The sequence below is a fragment of the Caretta caretta genome, chromosome 7 (assembly GCF_965140235.1).
Source record: "Caretta caretta isolate rCarCar2 chromosome 7, rCarCar1.hap1, whole genome shotgun sequence".
Lineage (NCBI taxonomy): Eukaryota > Metazoa > Chordata > Testudines > Cheloniidae > Caretta > Caretta caretta.
In genome coordinates this window covers 113,327,866-113,350,016 of record NC_134212.1, presented here as the reverse complement: position 1 = coordinate 113,350,016, position 22,151 = coordinate 113,327,866, and the positions used below count along the sequence as shown (strand labels likewise).

General features: G+C 41.0%; 1 protein-coding gene across 5 annotated transcripts in view; it reads left to right on the top strand.

Annotated features, from left to right (window-relative positions):
- Window positions 1-22,151, top strand: part of ATRNL1 (attractin like 1) — a 1,055,790-nt gene that overhangs the window by 135,283 nt on the left and 898,356 nt on the right. For all 5 annotated transcript variants that reach the window (XM_048857032.2, XM_048857033.2, XM_048857034.2 and 2 more), the window contains exons 8-9: window positions 686-773; window positions 16,674-16,929. In XM_048857032.2, coding sequence (XP_048712989.2) covers window positions 686-773; window positions 16,674-16,929 — 344 coding nt within the window. The remainder of the gene's footprint in view (window positions 1-685; window positions 774-16,673; window positions 16,930-22,151) is intronic.

Below are 22,151 nucleotides of genomic sequence, written 5' to 3'. Positions count from 1 at the left end.
AAACAGGAATATACATTCCATTCAGCACAGCTTATTTTCTCAGCCATTTAAACAAACAGAATCTAACGCATATCTAGCTAGATTACTTACTAAGTTCTAAGACTCCATTCCTGATCTGTTCCCAGCAAAACCATCACCCAGACAGAGAGAGCCTTTGTTTCCCCCCCTCCAGCTTTTGAAAGTATCTTGTCTCCTCATTGGTCATTTTGGTCAGGTGCTAGTGAGGTTATCCTAGCTTCTTAACCCTTTACAGGTGAAAGGGTTTTTCCTCTGGCCAGGAGGGATTTTAAAGGTGTTTACCCTTCCCTTTATATTTATGACACACCTTCTTTTTTGGAAGACATGCTGTATGTTTTAAACCATATGTTAACTATTGTAATAACACTGTAAACATACTATTGTATTTGTACGCATTTATAAACTGGATATGAATCATGAAATGCAGAGTTTGCCAAATGGGCCTTGTAATCATAATTTTAATTGTAATATATGCCTATAAAATTACATTTTTCTGATTTTTCACAATTCCATGCTGGAATATTGAAGCCCAGAATAAGACAAAACATTCAGAAAAATAGGCATTTTATGTCTAGTACGTATAAGAAAATTACATGTGTCCAGAAATGTGCAAACCCAGCATTTTGTTCGAGATAATAAAATATTTACTTTTCTGTTTATCTTTTAGCTATAATTTAGACAGTAACATATGGAATGTAGTACCTGTATCAAAAGGACCTCTGCAGAGATATGGACACAGTCTTGCTTTATATCAGGTTGGGATACTTTTAATATTTCTTTCGTTCTTTTGTGCACAAAGTTAATGATCATGTATTGTGCAAATGGCAGTCTGAAATTGAAAATGTGATGAGCCATAAATTTAAAATTGTGAGGATAATTTCATTTCTAGTTTCTTACACTCGTGCCATAAGCTTCTTCAGTCCTTACTTAGAAAGATTATTGTACCATTTCTTAATTTAGATGGTAACTCAGTTTTCAAGCTGACCATGAGCTCAGAAAACTGAGACTGAGTAAAATAGTACAGAATAGGAGCTTATGGTTTTGTGCAATTTGAACTGTTGACATGAGAAATACACTTTTTTGTTCATTTACTTATTTCGATTTCACTATCGTCTTGTTAGCACGTGCAGGGACATAGCTGTATTACAAAACAAAAATTGTAGTACAGTTGTATCATATACTATAAGGTAAACTGAACTGTCAGTCTTGCTGCTGTGGCAGAATCTCTGGAAAAACTGAAATAAGTCCTGGAGGTAAAAGCTGTTGTGCTACTTTCTTGAAGGTAAATTCAAAGGCTTTTTTAAATTAAAAAGCCTGTTTACATTAACAGAATACAGATGTGGAGTTTGATGTTTATAATTAAACGCAATTTTTAAAATCAGTTTTTCTTGGGCTATAGTTCGAGACATCTCCAACTTTTAAAGCACCGTAAGGCATTCAGGGAATGCAGTGTAATTCTTTAGGTAGCTTTAAATGTTAGTAATCTCATTGGCTCTTGCAGGAGAAACACAGAACCTTGACTTTAGGCCCTGATATAAAAAAGGGTTTCCAGTTCAGTTGACATAAGACAACTTCAGTAAATGTCTTTTAAATTTTTATTAAAGTCAAAACTTCTGAACCATTATCTCCTGTCATCACTGCTGTTGGACAACGTGAATTTTTTAGATAGTGACCACTCTAGTAATAGTGATTTAATAAATGCTTAAACAAATAATTTAAAGCTTTCTAAATTTCACTCTACAAATACTTTTCTTAGGATGTTTCAGAGTAATCTGCGTCTGTTTTAAATGTTTTTACCGGCAATATGTAGAAAATTTTAAAAAGCAGTAATTATTGTAATAAAAGGAACCTGTTGATAACATAGGGATCTATTTCAACCTTAGTGTGGACATACAGCTCGTGATGATGATGATAATGAGAGCTGTAGGCCCACATCTGGAAAGTATTATTCAGTGAAACCAAATCTGCAATTAGTGAACATACAAGACCAGCAGTATAAAACAGATTATTAAATAATCGATTGTTGTTCCATGAATTGTGAAAGTAGTATGGGCCAAATGAGTATTCACATGTGAGTAAGATGAAAGAATTTCAGTTGAACTATATTCAAAATGTACAGATTTTTAAAAGTCTTTCTAGGACAAATTTTGATGATTTACCTTTTGAGATCTTCAAGAAATTGAACAACAGGAACATAATGTATTGCAGAAGAGCATCATATAGTACCTAGAGGTGGCAGCTTTGAGCTGTGGACTAGTCATTGTATAACACTTTTTATTTAAGAACAAAAATATCCACAAAGAGAAGTAATTAGATTAAGTTTTAAACTTGAACTCCTGAGATTTTAAAGTCTCACTCCAGAACAAAGTGAGAGCATAGGAGCCAGTGTAGCCGGATTGTGCTGCAAAGTAAATTGAAGCTTGTCAAGGTTCCTCCCCCACTCTGAACTCTAGGGTACAGATGTGGGGACCTGCATGAAAAAGCCTCCTAAGCTTATCTTTACCAGCTTAGGTCAAAACTTCCCCAAGGTACAAAATATTCCCCCCGTTGTCCTTGGACTGGCCGCTACCACCACCAAACTAATACTGGTTACTGGGGAAGAGCTGTTTGGACGCGTCTTTCCCCCCAAAATACTTCCCAAAACCCTGCACCCCACTTCCTGGACAAGGTTTGGTAAAAAGCCTCACCAATTTGCCTAGGTGACTACAGACCCAGACCCTTGGATCTTAAAAACAATGAACAATCCTCCCAACACTTGCACCCCCCCTTTCCTGGGAAATGTTGGATAAAAAGCCTCACCAATTTGCATAGGTGACCACAGACCCAAACCCTTGGATCTGAGAACAATGAAAAAGCATTCAGTTTTTTACAAGAAGACTTTTAATAAAAAATAGAAGTAAATAGAAATAAAGAAATCCCCCCTGTAAAATCAGGATGGTAGATATCTTACAGGGTAATTAGATTCAAAAACATAGAGAACCCCTCTAGGCAAAACCTTAAGTTACAAAAAAGATATACAGACAGAAATAGTTATTCTATTCAGCACAATTCTTTTCTCAGCCATTTAAAGAAATCATAATCTAACACACAACTAGCTAGATTACTTACTAAAAGTTCTAAGACTCCATTCCTGTTCTGTCCCTGGCAAAAGCAGCCTACAGACAGACACAAACCCTTTGTTTCTCTCCCTCCTCCCAGCTTTTGAAAGTATCTTGTCTCCTCATTGGTCATTTTGGTCAGGTGCCAGCGAGGTTACCTTTAGCTTCTTAACCCTTTACAGGTGAGAGGAGCTTTCCCCTGGCCAGGAGGGATTTCAAAGGGGTTTACCCTTCCCTTTATATTTATGACAAAGCTATATAATTGACTGTGTGGAGAATGAAATAACTTACTGTGCCATTCCTTAAAAAGCTACTTTAGTTAAAGTTGAAGTACTGAAATTTTTTATTCTGGAGGTAAAAAGATCAGAAGATTCCCACTGGTGTATAGTTATATAAAGTGCCCTAGACATTTTTATGCATTTATAGACAGGAAAGCATGGAAGCATTCTTGCTTTTAGACCCATCTAAAGCATTACATGACATTATTTTAAACACCTCTTCTCATGACCAAACTGGCTATTAGGAAGTTGTTTGCCCCTCTCTGCGTGACATTGATGCACCACCATGAAGAAGACTGCACATAGTTCCAAACACCTCAATAATAGAAGGAAATCAGCAAATTTGGAAGGAATTCATAGAAGAAAAATTAAGGGCCTTGACGGAATAGTTTCTGACATGAGAGAAATAAATGTGCATATCTTTGCTAAATGATGAATAAGGGGATAAAGTTAGACAATACCATCTTTTCTTGCATACTCCTAGGCATGCAGTAAAATGCAGTTTCACAGAAAATGAATGTGGTTGGTGATATGACTTCGATTTCTAGTGATCTGGTAGTCACATTACAAAATTTGCTATCATAATTGGCACTACTGTTGGCAGCTTCAAGACAACCAAAGAATGAATTAAGATTAAATTCTGAAGGAATGATCTATCCAGAACAAGGATGAATCACATGGGTAGGGTGATGTAAGAATGATTATAGTGGTATTGCTCTTTGTGTAGACAAAGAACTTCAGTATTCAAGCCAGTCAATTTGATACTTGCAGAAACACTAAATTTACTCTCCCCACTCCAGATTATATTAATTTAACAGCTAAGGTTTTATCAAAGAGAGCAAATTCTCTTGATTGCTTTGTTTTAACTTGTTGGTATTGATGTTGAGACTGTATAGCCATTCAAATATGGTTTCACTGATTTGATCAGGAGCTGTTCCTAGAATTACAAAGGAGTAAATAGTTTCTGTATTTGCTTTAAGACCACTTAGGCAAAATTAATTTATCAGCTGGTTCATTGTGGCCATTAGATGTATGCATGCACTTGTGTAGGCTATTATAATTTACTCCAGAACACTTACGTAATGCTTCAAAGGTCTTTTCTCACTGTTCTGTTAGCCTCTGATAGCAAGATATTACCACAGGTCACATGGTTTAATTCTGTACATCTTTCGGTTACTTCCTGTACATCCACAAGCTGGTTTCATTTTGATCTGTACAGCATCTCAGAAGTGATTGAGAGCTAGATAAAATGAACCATCATACACATACTGTACAGAGGTTAGAAAAATCTCTTATTGGCACACAACTGATTTATTCAAAGTTTTTCTTCAATTCAGTAGACCTCAATCATTGATGGAATTTGTTTCTTGGTATTAAAGGCTGAGATTTTTCAAAATTCAATTGATTGTTATATTCTTATTAGTTGATTAGCATAATAGTGTTTTGGTAATCATTTCTAGGAGGCCTAAAAGCAGATAATATGTAGTTAGTACATTTTTATTTAGTTTTTGTTTTTTATTCCTTTCTATATATTTAAAATATGTGCAATTCAAATTTTAGTTCTTTGAGTGTTTGCACATGTCCATTCCAATGTAGATATTTGTGTTCCCCAAGAACAATTGCCGGAAATGTTTCCCTGAGCAATATCTGTTGGGTCGGTTCTAGTCCCTCTGGCGTTGCGCGCTCATAGTGTCAGTGTAGGGGCCTGACGACCCTGCTCTCTTTCAATTCCTTCTTACCTCCCATGACAGTTGCTGAAACACTGGTTGCTCAGGCAATCTATTCCATTAGTGGTTCTCTCTCTAGTGTGCGCTATAAATAGACCCACCAGGCCCTGGACATGGGTCGGCTCGTTGGCCCGAGTTCCCAGTGTCTGTCTGTCCCTGGACTATCCCGGGACTCCAGGCAGCGCTCCTTGGGCTCGAGGTGGCGATCACCAGTGGGCTGGCACAGACCTGCAGAAGGGCAGCACCTGTCCTCGCAGCCCCAGTGCTGTGAGTGCCCGAACTGCTCTCCCAGTGCATGGCACTGCTCCAGCGGATCGAGTTGCTGATCCCCAGAGCCCTACCACCGGTCGCCAGACTGTCGATACGGTTCGCCACAGACACATCATCGATCCCTAACACGGCGGTCTACTTGCTTCCGGTCCTGCTCGACAGAGTGGCACTGCTCACTAAGCGGCAGGCGTAGATCACCGATCTGCCAAACACCGCTGCTGACCACCAGGATCACAGCATCGAGAGTCATCACCCTTGTTCAGTCCTCAGTGGAGGTCTGGATCGGCATCGACAGGATTGGGTTAGCCAGATGGCCTCGGCATCGTCCTGGTCCCCCAGACATGTGTATCCCTCTTCAGGCTCCGACAAGAGGATGAGAGCCTGCTCGTGGGCCAGGGGCACTGGCATTCCCCACAGGACCACCAAGGACCGCATGGCGTCAGGGCCAGTGGCCTTCCCCCAGCAACTCTGGAACTCCTGGGGGATTTCCCCATCCATTGCGGGGGTATAGGGTATAGACCGCAAATATGGCTAAGATTCACCAGCCAGATACTACAGAAAATTCTTTCCCGGGTAACTCCGATCCCACCCCATCTAATATCCCATCACAGGCCATTGGGCCTATTTACCATGAATATTTAATTACCAAAACCATGTTATCCATCATACCATCTCCTCCATAAACTTATCAAGTTTAATCTTAAAGCCAGATAGATCTACAGACTAGGGACCGAATGGCTAGGCAGTTCTGCGGAAAAGGACCTAGGGGTGACAGTGGACGAGAAGCTGGATATGAGTCAGCAGTGTGCCCTTGTTGCCAAGAAGGCCAATGGCATTTTGGGATGTATAAGTAGGGGCATAGCGAGCAGATCGAGGGACGTGATCGTCCCCCTCTATTCAACATTGGTGAGGCCTCATCTGGAGTACTGTGTCCAGTTTTGGGCCCCACACTACAAGAAGGATGTGGATAAATTGGAGAGAGTCCAGCGAAGGGCAACAAAAATGATTAGGGGTCTGGAACACATGAGTTATGAGGAGAGGCTGAGGGAACTGGGATTGTTTAGTCTGCAGAAGAGAAGAATGAGGGGGGATTTGATAGCTGCTTTCAACTACCTGAGAGGTGGTTCCAGAGAGGATGGTTCTAGACTATTGTCAGTGGTAGAAGATGACAGGACAAGAAGTAATGGTCTCAAGTTGCAGTGGGGGAGGTTTAGGTTGGATATTAGGAAAAAGTTTTTCACTAGGAGGGTGGTGAAACACTGGAATGCGTTACCTAGGGAGGTGGTGGAATCTCCTTCCTTAGAAGTTTTTAAGGTCAGGCTTGACAAAGCCCTGGCTGGGATGATTTAATTGGGGATTGGTCCTGCTTTGAGCAGGGGGTTGGACTAGATGACCTCCTGAGGTCCCTTCCAACCCTGATATTCTATGATTCTGTGATTCTATGATCTTTTGTCCCCACTGCTTCCCTTGGAAGGCTATTCCAAAACTTCACTTCTCTGATGGTTAGAAACCTTTGTCTAATTTCAAGTCTAAACTTCCCAATGACCAGTTTATATCCCTTTGTTCTTGTGTCCACATTGGTACTGAGCTTAAATAATTCCCCTCCCTCTCTGGTATTTATTCCTCTGATATATTTATAGAGAGCAATCCTATCTCCCCATAACCTTCTTTTAGTTAGGCTAAACAAGCCAAGCTCCTTGAGTCTCCTTTCATAAGACAAGTTTTCCATTCCTCGGATCATCCTAGCAGCCCTTCTCTGTACCTGTTCCAGTTTGAATTCATCCTCAAACATGGGAGACCAGAACTGCACACAGTATTCCAGGTGAGGTCTCACCGGTGCCTTGTATAAAGGTACTAACACCTCCTTATCTCTACTGGAAATACCTCTCCTGATGCATCCCAAGACCGCATTAGCCTTTTTCACAGCCATATCACATTGGCGGCTCATAGTCCTCTTATGATCAACCAATACTCCAAGGTCCTTCTCTTCTTCCGTTACTTCTAGTTGATGCGTCCCCATCTTATTACTACAATTCTTGTTATTAATCCCTAAATGCATGACCTTACACTTCTCACTATTAAATTTCATCCTATTACTATTACTCCAGTTTACGAGGTCATCCAGATCCTCCTGTATGATATCCCTGTCCTTCTCTAAATTGGCAATACCTCCCAGCTTTGTATCATCCTCAGACTTTATTAGCACACTCCCATTTTTTGTGCCGAGGTCAGTAATAAAAAGATTAAAGAAGATTGGTCCCAAAACCGATCCTTGAGGAACTCCACTGGTAACCTCCCTCCAGCGTGACAGTTCACCTTTCAGTAGGACCCGTTGTAGTCTCTCCCCTTTAACCAATTCCTTATCCACCTTTCAATTTTCATATTGATCCCCATCTTTTCCAATTTAACTAATAATTCCCCATGTGGCACGGTATCAAACGCCTTACTGAAATAGAGGTAAATTTGATCCACTGTGTTTCCTTTGTCTAAAAAATCTGTTAAAGAAGATCAGGTTGGTTTGGCACGATCTACCTTTTATAAAACCATGTTGTATTTTGTCCCATTTACCATTGACCTCAATGTCCTTAACTACCTTCTCCTTCAAAATTTTTTCCAAGACCTTGCATACTACAGATGTCAAGCTAACAGGCCTGTAGTTACCCAGATCCCTTTTTTTCCCTTTCTTAAAACTAGGAACTATGTTAGCAATTCTCCAATCATACGGTACAACCCCTGAGTTTACAGATTCATTAAAAATTCTTGCTAATGGGCTTGCAATTTCATTTGCCAATTCCTTTAATATTCTTGGATGAAGATTATCTGGGCTCCCTGATTTAGTCCCATTAAGCTGTTGGAGTTTCGCTTCTACCTCAGATATGGTAATATCTACCTCCATATCCTCATTCCCATTTGTCATGCTACCATTACCTAAGATCCTCTGTAGCCTTATTAAAGACTGAGGCAAAGTATTTGTTTAGCTATTGGGTCATGCCTAGATGACCTCCACTCCATCCTCGGTGTTTAGCGGTCCCACTTCTTCTTTCTTCGTTTTTTTGTTCTTTCTATGGCTATAGAACCTTTTACTGTTGGTTTTAATTCCCTTTGCAAGGTCCAACTCTACTTGACTTTTAGCCTGTCTCACTTTATCCCTACATGTTCTGACCTCAATAAGGTAGCTTTCCTTGCTGATCCCTCCTATCTTCCACTCCTGGTATGCTTTCTGCTTTTTCTTAATCACCTCTCTGAGATGCTTGCTCATCCAGCTTGGTCTACAACTCCTGCCTATGAATTTTTCCCCTTTTCTTGGGATGCAGGCTTTCGATAGCTTCTGCAGCTTTGATTTAAAATAATCCCAGGCCTCCTCTACCTTTAGATCCTTAAGCGCTTCAGTCCAATCCACTTCCCTAACTAATTTCCTTAATTTTTGAAAGTCAGCCCTTTTGAAATCAAAAACCCTAGTTGCAGATTTATTTTTGTTAATCCTTCCGTTCAGTTTGAACTGAATTAGCTCATGATCACTTGAACCAAGATTATCCCCTGCAACCATTTCTTCTATGAGGTCCTCACTACTCACCAAAACCAAATCTAAAATGGCTTCCCCTCTAGTTGGTTCAGCAACTACTTGATGAAGGAATCCATCAGCTATCGCATCTAGGAAAATCTGAGCCCTATTATTATTACTAGCACTCGTCCTCCAGTCTATATCTGGGAAGTTAGTCTCCCATGATGACACAGTTTCCATTAATATTTACTTCATTAAAAACATTAAAAAGGGCTGTATCCATATCCAAATTAGGGCTCTATCCATATCCAAATTAGATCCTGGCGGTCTATAGCACACCCCAAGCACTATCCCAGGGGAGACTCTAATAGTTTTCTTCCCCAATGTGATTTTTGCCCAGACGGACTCTGTCTTAACCATGCCATCGCTTCTTATTTCTTTACATTCTACCTCATCATTGATATACAATGCTACTCCACCACCTTTACCTTTATTTCGGTCTTTCCTAAACAGCACATACCCTTCAATACCTGTAGTCCAGTCATGACTACTATTCCACCATATTTCTGTTATCTCTCTAATATCTGGTTTCACTTCCTGCACCAGTAACTCTAGTTCCTCCCATTTTGTTACCTAGGCTCCTCGCACTGGTGTACAAACATCTTAATTTTTGCTGTTTGGCCTCACTCACATTCTGTGCCCTATTAGGCACAGTCATTCTACAGCCAGTATAACCTATTAGACTGGAATCCACACTGCCCTTCCTCCTTATATACATTCTCCTACCCACGGCTGTATCCTTTCCTACTTCGTTTTCTTCCCTCTCAATGCTAAAATCCGGCGTGGAGATTACCTGGACATCTCCCCGAAATTCCTAGTTTAAAGCTCTCTTAATCAGTTGTGCCAGCCTCCATCCTAGAAGTCTATTTCCTTCCCTACTCAGATGAAGTCCATCCTGAGAGAACTGTCCTCTGTCCATGAATGCCTCCCAGTGGCCATACATCCCAAAGCCCTCCTTATAGCACCACTGCCGAAGCCATCTGTTGATAGTCATAATCTTGTCACACCTTTGTTTCCTTTCTCTAGGAACAGGCAGAATCCCACTAAAGATTACCTGAGCCTCGATTTCCTTAAGCGTCTTCCCCAGCCTAGCATAGTCTCCCTTAATACTTTCCAGTGAGAATCTAGCCATATCATTGTCTCCCTTAATACTTTCCAGCGAGAATCTAGCCATATCATTTGTTCCCACATGAAGGATAATTAAGGGATTCTTTCCTGCTCCCTTTAGGATCCTTTTCAACCTCAGGTCTACATCTCGTATCTTAGCACCTGGAAGGCAGCATACCCTTCTATTCTCTGGATCAGCTCTGGTTACAGGCCTGTCTATTCTTCTCAGTAAAGAGTCCCCTATCACATAGACCTGCCTTTTCCTGGTGACGGTGCTATTCTCCAGTCTATCCCCTGTTCCCTCTGGCTGCAAGTTCTTTCCATTCCTGTTCTCCCTTGTAATCCTCTTCAACCCATCCTGTATCCTCCTGGGGCTCATACTTGGTGTAGTCTCCATTAACTCTTCCCCTTTTCCTATAGGGCTAGCCGCTCTTCTCTTCTTCCTTGCCCTTCCACCTTCAGTGGTTACCTGCTGAGCCCCTTCTTCATTTTCCAACTCTGCAAACCTATTCTTGAGCTCTATTTCTCCTTCACTAGCCCGTCTTTTCCTCTGCCTGGTTCTTTTAGTCACATGCTTCCACTGACCACTTTTCTCACCCAGTCTCCCCTCAGAATTCCCCAGTTCTGCTTCCCTCTGCAAGTCTGAGCTTTTCCCTTCAGATACCTCATGTCTTTGCTCCATAATCTGCTCAAACCCCTTCCTAAACTCAACCAGACTTTCCACCTGCATCTCCAAACCTCTGATCTTTTCCTCCATCAGCTCTATCAGATGGCATTTCATGCAGACAAAACTCTTACCAGGTATCCCCTCCAGGATCATGTACATACCGCAGCTTCCACATCCAGTCATCTTCATTGTGTCTTCCACGACATGAGTCACTCCCACTGCTGCCTCTGTATCTGTCATAGCCTTCCCACCTAAATCCTGTTAGTCTGGGAAACACAAACCACACCAAAACACCACCACCCACAGCAAAAACAAACTCTAAACAAGCACCACAAGACAAACTCCCCTTTGAAACTCCCACTCAGACTCCCCTGTTTACAGCTCTGTTTGCTAGCTCCTGTGCCGCTGCAGCTGTCTGTGCCGCTGCCTGACTGGCTGGCTACCTTTTAGGACCCCTGGTCGGTTTGCCTCAGTAGGTCCTTCTCTCACGACAAATGGTCGCTCTACTTGGAGGTCATCCAAGCACTCTTCAAGAGGTGGGGGGCTCCCCAGTTGGACCTATTTGCCACCAGACAGAACATAGTGTCATCAGTTCTGCTCTCTCCAAGGCCTCAGCAAGGGCGCCCTTTCCAAGGTCTTTCTCCTGTCATGGGTGTGAGACCTGATGTATGCATTCCAGCTGATTCCACTTATCAGCAGAGTCCTGTCGAAAATCAAGAGGGCCAAGGCGCGAGTCATTGATTGCCCCAGTTTGGCCTCACCAGTGTTGGTTTTGCATGCACGAGCATCTGGCCATGGCTGTTTGTGGCCCAGCTGCCCAGACCTACTCTCACAGGATCACGGTTGTCTCCTGCACTCAAACCTTCCCTCTCTCCACCTCACAGCTTGGCTGTTGCGTGGCTGAACCCAGAGGAGCAGGCCTGCTCTAGTCAGGTACAGCAGGTTCTCTTGGAAAGTAGAAAGCCCTCCTCCAGAGCGACTTACCAGGCAAAGTGGAATAATTTCTCCTGCTGGGCATCAGAGTGTAACATATCAATGTCAGGGAGCTCAGGGCAGTGCGTTTCTCTCTCATATGGCAGAGAAATCTATCTTAGTCCTTAGACAACACAACGGCCATGTTTTACATGAACAAGCAGAGAGGGGGCACGTTTTTCTCCACTCTGTCAGGAAGTGGACAGTCTTTGGATGTTCTGTGTTGATCACGACAGCAAGCTAGAAGCTTCCCATCTTCCCAGGGTCCAGAATAGGCTGGAATATTGCCTCAGCAGGTCTTTCTCTTCTCACATGAGTGGTCTCTCTGTCCAGATATTGGGAGAGATGTCTTCTGAAGGTGGAGACGCCCCTGGCAGACCTGTTCACCATTCAATCCAATAGGAAATGTCACCATTCTGTGCCCTCAAGGGCCATGGCCAGGGGTCCTTCAGAGATTCATTCCTGTTACCTTGGACTCAGAATCTGCACCGTGTGTTCCCACCCATCCCACTCATTCACAAGGTGCTGATGAAGATCAAACAGGGCCGAGCCCAAGTCATCCTCATAGCTCTGGCATGGCCCAGACAGCACTTGTTCTTCTCTCTCCTGACCATATCGGTGGAGATGGCTCTCCAGCTCCCATTGCATGCAGGCTTAAAATCCAGGGATTATGGATGAATGCTCCCATCACTGCACCTGATAGCCTGAAAGCTCCATGGTTGAATCCCGACGAGCAATCTTGTTCAGAGCAAGTCCAAGAAGTCCTGATGGGCAATAGAAAACCATCTCCCAGGGCAACTTACCTGGTTAAATGGAAGAGATTCTCTATCTGGTGCTCCCAACGAGTTCAGCTATGCCCACACCTTTCGTTTCTCCTGAAAGTAGTGTCTCAATTCCATTGCAGTCAATCAGTTTTTCTGACTGTGTTCTATACTAAACCACATGCGAGCAGAGAGGAACAATGGCTTTGCTCCTTAGATGTATGGCGTGCCCTGGTGTTCTGTTTACAAAGGACAAAACCATTCAGCAGATCCGCCCAGCTATTGCAGAAAGGATGAGAGGCCTCCCTGTTTCAGCACAGAGAATCTCCTCATTGATCACTTTGTGTATCAACACATGCTACACTCTTGCGAATGTTCCACCCCGGCTAATCTGACGGTGCACTCTACAAGGTCTCAAGCCTCCTCTGCCACCATTCTGACACAGGTGCCAATTCAGGACATATGTAGGGCGGCAACCTGGTAGCATGTGGAGAGCATCTGATGACTAAGGCTACGATATAGTCACTGAGCTCACGGAAGTCATGGAATCTGTGACTTCATCCTGAAGCGGTAGGGAACTGCAGGGTACCTCCACTCACAGGCAGCGGGAGCCACTGGAGCTGCAGGTGGTGGGGGAACCCTGCAGCTCCCGGCGGCAGGGGAACCCCAGAGCTCCCTGCTGCCACAGGCAGCTGGGGAATCCCCAGAGCTGTGGGTGGTGTGGGGACCCCACAACTCCCCGCTGCTGTGGGCGGCAGGGGTACCCCCGCTGCTCCCAGTTACTGCAGGGGTCCTCCCGCAGCTCCCAGCTGTGGGGGGCAGGGACCCTGGAACTCCAACACCCAACTCGTGGTGGGGGCCCCTGGAGATCCCTGTTGCCCTGAAGCTGCTCTGTGGCAGGTGGTGTGGAGACCTACAGATCCCCATTTTGTGTCGATATTTTTAGTAAAAGTCACAGACTGGTCACAGCTTCTGTGAATTTTTCTTTATTGCATGTGACCTATCCATGACTTCTACTAAAAATATCCATGACAACATCTTAGCCTTACTGATGACGCACATTGTTCGGTAAGCAGGCAGCCACACTCTGCAATACCTGGTGTTTGAATGGCCTTAAGATGCAGCCCCATATAGAGTGTATTGCTGTAATCCAGTGAGAGGTGATGAAGGATGGATAACAATGTGAATCTGGAAGAAAAATCTTAGCCAAGAGTAGATAATGATAAAAGGCATCCTTGGCCACCACAGCTTTTTCGATATCCAGAAGCAACTGAGGATCAGGTCAGATCCCCAAGTGCAGAGTCTGAGTTACAAAAGATGGGTAGTCTCCCTTGATTAAGGGAACTGATATCACCTTTGCCAGTCCTACTAGTTGTTTTTTCCCAACCTACCAATATTAACTCAGGCCTGTTTTTCAGAAATCTTATCCAGGTGGCACCCATCCAAACACCAATCTGTGCAAGACACAAAATTAATTGGTCATCTGTACCAGGCTGGTTCAGTGAGAGACCAGAATGAGACATAGATCTCAGGGTATGTCTACCATGCAACCTAGAGGTGTGATTGCAGCTCAGGTACATATCTGAGCTAGTTTTTTCTCTAGCTAGATCATAGCTACCTTGAGTAGTAAGAGCAGTGAAGCTGCAGCAGCGTGGGCAGCTGCTGCTCAAGTATGTACCAGGGTTCCCAGGTGGGCAGGGCTAGCCTAGACGGCTGCCTGTATTGCTGTGGCTTCACTGCAATTGTTACTTGAGCTATCAAGCTGCAGTCACACCCCCTGATTGCAGTGTGGACATACCCTCTAGTGTTTACTCAGACATAAATGACACTGCAGCACATGCCAGTACCATCAAAGAAATCTAGTCTTATGCATAGGTGTTTTCCTTTTGAGGTATTGTGCAACCTATGTACAATCTTTTTTTAATATGCTGTCTTGTGGGCTTGCTATATCATGATGTCTTTCCTGGTGTGTCCAGGAAAAGGCCTCAAACCCATCTGCAGAAGAAGCATGCTGTATAGTAATTTCCGTGGGTCATCCTCAATCATCTCTATGATCTAACTGCTCTGAAACTGTTACTGATCAGGTGAACTTCTTAGAATCAATTGAATTGTTAGGTGAAACAGTTCACATGTTCCCTGCTTGTTCACATTACATGGTTAACACCTGGCTTGTGTGTTCTTATTTTTTTTCCAGCTGTCAGCATTTTAGACTTGTGGAACAGCTAACAAATCAGAATAGTTATACTATAACAGCTTGAGGGGATCAAGCCCACAGTGGCATTTTGGAGGAAAATATGTACAGATTCTCTGCCCCATTCCATTTGTTTTTTGCTGACCAAGTGGTGCAAAAGGGAGTGGAAACCACATGCAAGCTCCTAAGCATGGGAGAGTGTCCTGTGGTTAGAAAGTCAGTGTTGCTTGTGCATGGGGCATGTTGGAGAGCTACTGTGCTCTGGCCATCCACAGTTGCTATTTAGTCCTTTGGGGTTGCTAGCCAGCTGGCAGGAGCTTTAATTTAAACCAGGTCTGGGGCAAAGAATCACAGAGATGTAACCAGTTGTGTGAGAGCCCATTATTCCAGATGCAGTCTAGAATCTGCCCTGGTATGTCCAGGACTGTTGTGAATGTGTTTTCAGGGGTAGCTTGGGGAAATAGATGTTCTGGCTGGGCTTATGCAAAATTTGTTATGCAAAATTTGTTTTGTTGAAGCTGTGCATTTATTTTTAGAATTTTTAAAAAATATATTGTCCAATACAGTATTTACCAAAAATGAGAGAGAGGATGGAATGGGGCTTGGTGGTGCAAATAGGAAAATGTGAGGATTTTATATAAATGTACTTTTGCATGCAATCCATTATAGAAAAATCTATTTTCAATCTGATAGTTCTTCATACTGTGCAATAAATAAATAAATTACTGTGTAATTCGGCAACTGGCAACGATTTCTTCTCACTTCCCATACAGGTATAATCAGTATTATTTCCTTAGGTGATTGTGTACTGGACTTTTTTTAAAAGCATTTCTTTCCTTTGCTGTTTTACTCTGAGTTGTAAATCAGTCTTCACGGGAATAATATGTAATTTAGAAAACCTGATTTTGTAGTATCTCCATAGAAAACCCTGACCACAAATGTTACAGAAAACTTTTTTTTTCTTATTGGGTTATAAATGTGTATTGATGAAACCTAAATTCAGTTTAATTATTACTGGTGGTTAGATAGTTCATAAACTCTCTAACAGTTGTTGGGTTGAGCTGTGTATGTTGTTTCTGGATAAATAATAGATCAACTTGTAGTAAAAAATTGAAATGTTAATACATGGTATTTGCAAATAAAAGCTAATGCTCTGTAATACATACTTTCATTACACAAATGTTTTTAAAGATTTGTACTTATATTCCAAATGTATCTCTAATATGAAGAAGTTTACTTTGCATCTGTAAAAATGTCACAAAAATAATCATCAGCTTAGCATCGAAGTGGCTCAAGTCAGAAAGATCACCAGTTAAACCAGCATTAACTTCCCGAACAACCTCAACTCAAACGTAACTCTCCAGTGAGCATCTGACTAGCATGCCAAAAAATAGTGGGGTGGTTGCAGTTGTGCAGGCAGTGGCGGTGGTGGCATAGACTAGCTGTCCCGCCTGAACCCCGGGGTTATATACTCAGGGCAGCTAACCTGTACTTCTGTACTTTACACTGCCTGTGCTTCTGTAGTTACACTGCTATTTTTAGCATGCTCGCTCAGATGAGAATTCGCATGAGTAGGTCTATGAATCAACCCCCCAGGTTGTAGTGTAGCCAAAGCCTTAGATTATGCTGCAGGGGATAGGAAAGAAAGTTGGAATCTCTGTACACATTTCAAAAAGGAATCATTTAAAAATCTTTCAGAACTCTGAAGAGAGAGCTCTAATGAGTGTGACAAGTGCCTAGAACTTTAAAATTTGTCCTTTAAATATCCATATTTGAAATTGATTTTTGTCTTATTTTTTCACTCTATTAGGATTCGTTCTGGTGAAATATTCTTTTTAACATCATTGTTGCTTAAGCTCAAGGGGCTGTGTCTGGAAGCAGGGCTAATAATTAGCTGATGAACATAGCCTTTGTTTAAGTATTTATAAGAGGTTGTTCATTTACATTCTTATATACACTGTAGCAATAATGCAGTTTGGATGTGATCTTCTTTAACGTCACTTTTTTCTCTAATTTTAATAGGAAGACATCTACATGTATGGAGGCAAAGTTGAAACAAATAATGGGAATGTCACTGATGAGCTGTGGATATTCAGCATAAACAGTCAAACATGGAGTACCAAAATTCCTGCAGTACTTATACATGGCCAACAGTATGCTGTGGAGGGTCACTCAGCGCATATAGTAGAGTTGGAAAGCAGAGATGTTGTCATGATCATCATTTTTGGATACTCTGCAGTATATGGTTACACAAGTAGTGTGCAAGAGTACTATATCAGTGAGTTCCTTTAAATACTTTTTGCCCTGTATTGATGCTTTGTTTCTTGATTTTTAAGCAATAACAAACTTGATAGATTTAGAAGAATAAAATATATTTGGCAAGCTCAAAAAACCTCTTCTGCTGTTCTTTAATTTTTGATCCCAGTAGCTCCTCTTTCTTTTAATGTATGTAAAATCAGTTATTTTTAAATTAGTGGAGTTTGGTTCCTGTTTTGGGAACATTGCAGTAGACTGGGCGTGATCACAGTCATGGTTGAGGTACTCAAAGTAAGGCAAGGGTAAGAACCAGCAATTTTACATATATTGAGTTATGATCGTGTGTAAGGGTTATCATCATTTTCTCAGACGTAAGTTTATTGAAAGGAAGGTTTAATAAGTACCACAGTATACAGTAATCACCTTAGCAATCCTGAAATTTTTGCCCTTACAAGAATTAATGTTACTGTAGTATTTCCCATTCTTAATTTCAACATTTAATAACTATTCTGATTAATATTACTTACAATAGCAGTTGTAAAGAGTATAATGGCAGCTACCATAGAAAATAAAATCAGTCACAACTTCTGTAAATCATAGCAACTTCTGTTGTGGTTTCACTAAATTTAGCTATGCTTCTGGATTATTTTATAGTTTAGACACAGATAAACTTGTTCCCGTCTAAGTATAAACAAATATAAGATAATGCTAAATAACTTAATATTTCATTTTATAGACTTCACACAACATTTTATTTTAATAGTTAGAATAACATATTAAAATGCCCCTTCTGATAACCTTTAAGAATACAGCTAATTATGCACATTAATTATTTAATGAAAACAGGAATGTGAAGAGTTTTTTGCTTCACATTCTTCCTTCTTTTCTGTGGTACTCAACTGAATCCCTAACAATTCTGTTAACAAGACAGTCACAGTTATGTTTGTGGTTACTAGATTGAGAGTGTTAAGAACTTTTATCAGCAGCTTCAGACATGTAAAGGTTCAAAGTGATATTTTTATATTGAGACAATTTCTTTGAATTTTGTTTCATTTTGTGTGTGTGGGGGGGGGGAGAGAGAGAGAGACTGAGTACATAACTGCATAAATTTATGTAAGCTGTTTTGGGTAGGGAATAAGTCGTCTGTTGTGCTTGGCCAATTTGAAATAGTTCACCAGTTTTCAGCTAATCACAAGAAGCACGGTTTTAGTCTAATAATGCACAGTTAATGCAGGACTTCAGTTTTGGCTTAATCTAGTACTAAGGTGTCACATGCTTAACTTCAAGCATTGAAGTAGTCTTTTTTACTTCAATGGGATTGTTCACATGCTTAAAGTTTTAAGCATGAGCTTAATTGTTTTGCTTAATTGGGGTGTCTATCCACAAAGCCTCTCAACCTGTCTATATTACAGAGACAGAATGCTTCCACTATATTCCTGGCATGATTTCTGAGGACCATATTGACATCTTTTCTAGCAATATCGAATATGTCCAGAAGGGAATGAGAATGGGAGGAAGACCACCACAATACAGTCTATCCATGTTGATATTTCTGATGCAGCTGCTTATGACTATTCTAAAATTGTAGTCTCTATCTTCCAAGCTAGGTATTCCTCTACACCTCTTTGAATATGAATCAGGGATGCTTACTAGATCATCACAAGACAAGATAAGGCTAGTCAATTTTAATTGACTCCTAAATCGTGACTATTTGTTTGCATAAAATAGTAATAGTCACTAGTTACTCTATAACACTGAATTATTGAAGGCAAAATCCATTGAAAAAACTTCCAAGAATGAATGCCTTCTACTGAAGACCTGTTTTAAGAAAAACACAAAGTAAAATAAGAAACATAAATCATTATAGTTACTGTAGTTTTCAGCATGATCATTAATGTTTAACAGTACTTTGAATATAATATATATATTCTAAGAATTAAGATTAGAGGGGAAATACCAAACTTCATGTTTTGTAAATTTTAAAGTAACTAAGATGTGGTGTTGTTTGGTTTGATTATGAAGTGGTAGTAGTGGGGACGTCTTGCCTCACTTAGCAATGCAAATTAAAGTTTCAGTGTTTATTGGATAGTTTATTGCTGGCATTAGAGTAAAAATTCATGACTTCTTTCCATTTTACAGGTTCTTTACTATGTTAGGGTTATATTTGTAGAGGATTAGTAAAACAGACTACTATCTACAACTAAGCAAGTTTTTAAAAAAAAAAACCCAAAACTTCAATCCATGGTTATAAACTCTGAGTGTGGGAGAAATATATTTTGTACTGCTGGCAGTTATTATGGTTCAGAATTAATCTCAATTTAGTAAATTTCCTTTCAGAGATATTAACTTGTCTGCCAATTATAGAAAATATTAATGGGAAAGTTGGTGTTTTAATAAAAATATATTCCATTATTGAATTAAAACTAATATATAATTGTAGCAATATAAGGTCTTATTATAAAAACCCATTGACATCAATGAGACTATTTGTCTGAGGAAGGGTTATTCACACAAGCAGTGGTTTTTAGGATATGCCCTGTATGCTGTAATCGTTCAATTTCAGCAGATAATCCTCGTGTTTCGTTTCACCTCAGTACCTCTTATTTTTGTCCCCCACAAACAGTCAATGAATTCTGTGGCAATTTTCCCCCAGTTTCTTGGCAATTCCAATATTTATCTATAGCTTTGCAGCATTGAAATCATTTTTAACCATGAAATTTCAGCTGGTGGTTTGCACTAAGCATGACTTGCTTTTTGGAACTCAGTAGCTGCAGGCTCCAAAGTTAGAAGGCATGACAAGTGATAGATATATTTATGTAGAACCCTCTAATATCCTGCTCAGAAAGGAAATTGGTTACAAAGAAAGGTTTCTGACCTTGTAAAAAGAAAATATAATATACCTTTTCCTCTCTCTGCCTATTTCCAAAATTCAGACTACTCTAGAATTTGACATTGTGCTGCTTTCACTGAGGGGCAGATGCTGTGGTATTGAAATAATTTGTATAATGGAGGTGCTGAAGGCAGAAACTGTGTATTTGGTTATTACTACTTCAAGCCAGGGAGTGCAGCAGCACCCCTAGTTCCAGCACCTATGGGTGGATGCTATATTCTCTTCAGACACTGGGTCTTGGTGGTTTTAACATAAACTCTTTTTCAACCACTTGGCACACTCACACTGAAATAAACAGGTCTGATATAAAATTGACCTCACTTAGATCATCTTGAGTTAAACTCTTAGCCCTGGTCTGCGCTGGGTGGAGGATCGATCTAAGTTATGCAACTTCAGCTACGTGAATAACGTAGCTGAAGTAGATGTACTTAGATTGACTTACAGTGGTGTCTTCACTGCGGTGAGTCGACTGCTGACGCTCCCCCGTCGACTCTGCCTGTTCCTCTCGCGGCACTGGAGTACAGGAGTTGACGGGAGAGCGCTTGGGGGGTTGATTTATCGTGTCTAGATTAGACATGATAAATCGATCCCCGGCTGCTGATCCGGTGGATAGTGTAGACATACCCTTAGTGACCCAATTTCTATCCCTTAGGATCTTTCTATAAATTGTAGTCATCAGATATGGGATTCTGGTACACACATCCATTTTAGAACTAAAGCCCTGACTTCTGTAGGTTTCGGATCAGGAACCATTCGAAAGTCTAGTTACTGACATTAGCATGTGCTTCTAAATTGGTGTTATCTGGGGATTCCCTTGGCTTCTTATTTGAGCACTGTATTGTCCAGCTGTTTATCACAAATCCAGTTGATATGAAGTGTGCATGCACTCTCACTCTTTCTCAGAAAAATACACCAATCCTCCCTGCTTGAGTGCCCTCCTTAGGATCAGGGGTGTGGACTGGGGGTGGGGGGAGGTCAGCAAGCAGGGGAATGACACCCCCCACCCCCTGCCCCAGTAATTGGTGGGGCACAAAACTCCTCCAGCCCCGGGACCACGGCAGAGAGACCGAGCTCCTCCGGGGCCATGGTGGGGACACCGAATGTGTACTTCCAAAAGCAGTCAAATTTTAATTCCTGCACACACCCCTGCTTAGGATAGAGAAAATTAGCTATACCTGAGAAAAAAGTAATTTCTGTTCAAATAGAATAAATTGTGTGTTTAAAAATCATGATGTTTTGTGTACTCAGTTTTTCATTGTGTGAATGTGTGGCTATATGTCTTTGCTCTGGAGGTGATGTGATTGCCTTTGGACTCATTGCAGGAGCAAAGGAACTTCCTTTTGCCCTTTCTTGCTATTCTTAGAGTTATGGCTTTTTGGGAACCTATAAATCACAGGAGGGGAGTTTTGTGTGGATTGTTTTACTAACTTGCACCATAAAGCTTTTCTGGGCAAGTCCACAGGGAAATTTATTTCTCTTTAGGTTAGTGATACCTCATAAACTTCCTAAGAATCTCAATGTGAGTCTCAAGGTGAATATTATAATAGTGTTTTGCTTTAGCCAAAGTTTTAAAAAGCTCTTTATGTCTAAGGAAATTTCTGAATAAGTCTCTTCTGGAGTTATTTAAAAACAACAGAGATTTGTTTGGATTGATAACAGATTGCCTTCTGCTTTTTAGATTTAAAGAAGACTTTAACAAACTCAGAGAACTGGTAGGTAAGGCCCCCTTGGGAGGAAAATCTAATCTAATAAAGGAGTTCAGGACAGCTGGCAGTTTGTCAAGGAGACAATACTAAAGACACAACTGCAAACTATTCTGATGCGAAAAAAGTTAAGAATAGTAAGAGTCTAATGTGGCTTAATCAGGAGCTCTTTAATGACCTGAAAATCAAAAAGGAATCCTACAGAAAGTGGAAACGGGCGAATTGCTAAAGAGGAATGCAAAAAAAAAAAAAAGCACAACCATGTAGGGCAAAATCAGAAAGGCTACGGCACAAAATGAGTTACACCTAGCAAGGGACATAAAAGGCATTAAGAAGAGGTTCTTTAAATATATTAGGAGCAAGAGAGTGGCAAAGGAAGGTAGTGCAGGTCCTCTATTTGGCTTGGAAGGAGAGATAACTGATGACACAAAGGATGCTGAGGTATTTGAAACCTATTTTCCTTCAGTCTTCACTGAAAAGGTTAATGGTGACCACATATCCAACACAATTAATATTAACAACAAGGGGGAAGGAACACAGACCAAAAGAGGGGAAAAAACAGGTTGAAGAATATTTAGAAAAGTTAGACGTACTCAAGTTTGGAGTCTTAGAAGTTAAATAAGTTATAAGTACTCAAGTCTGAAATTCATC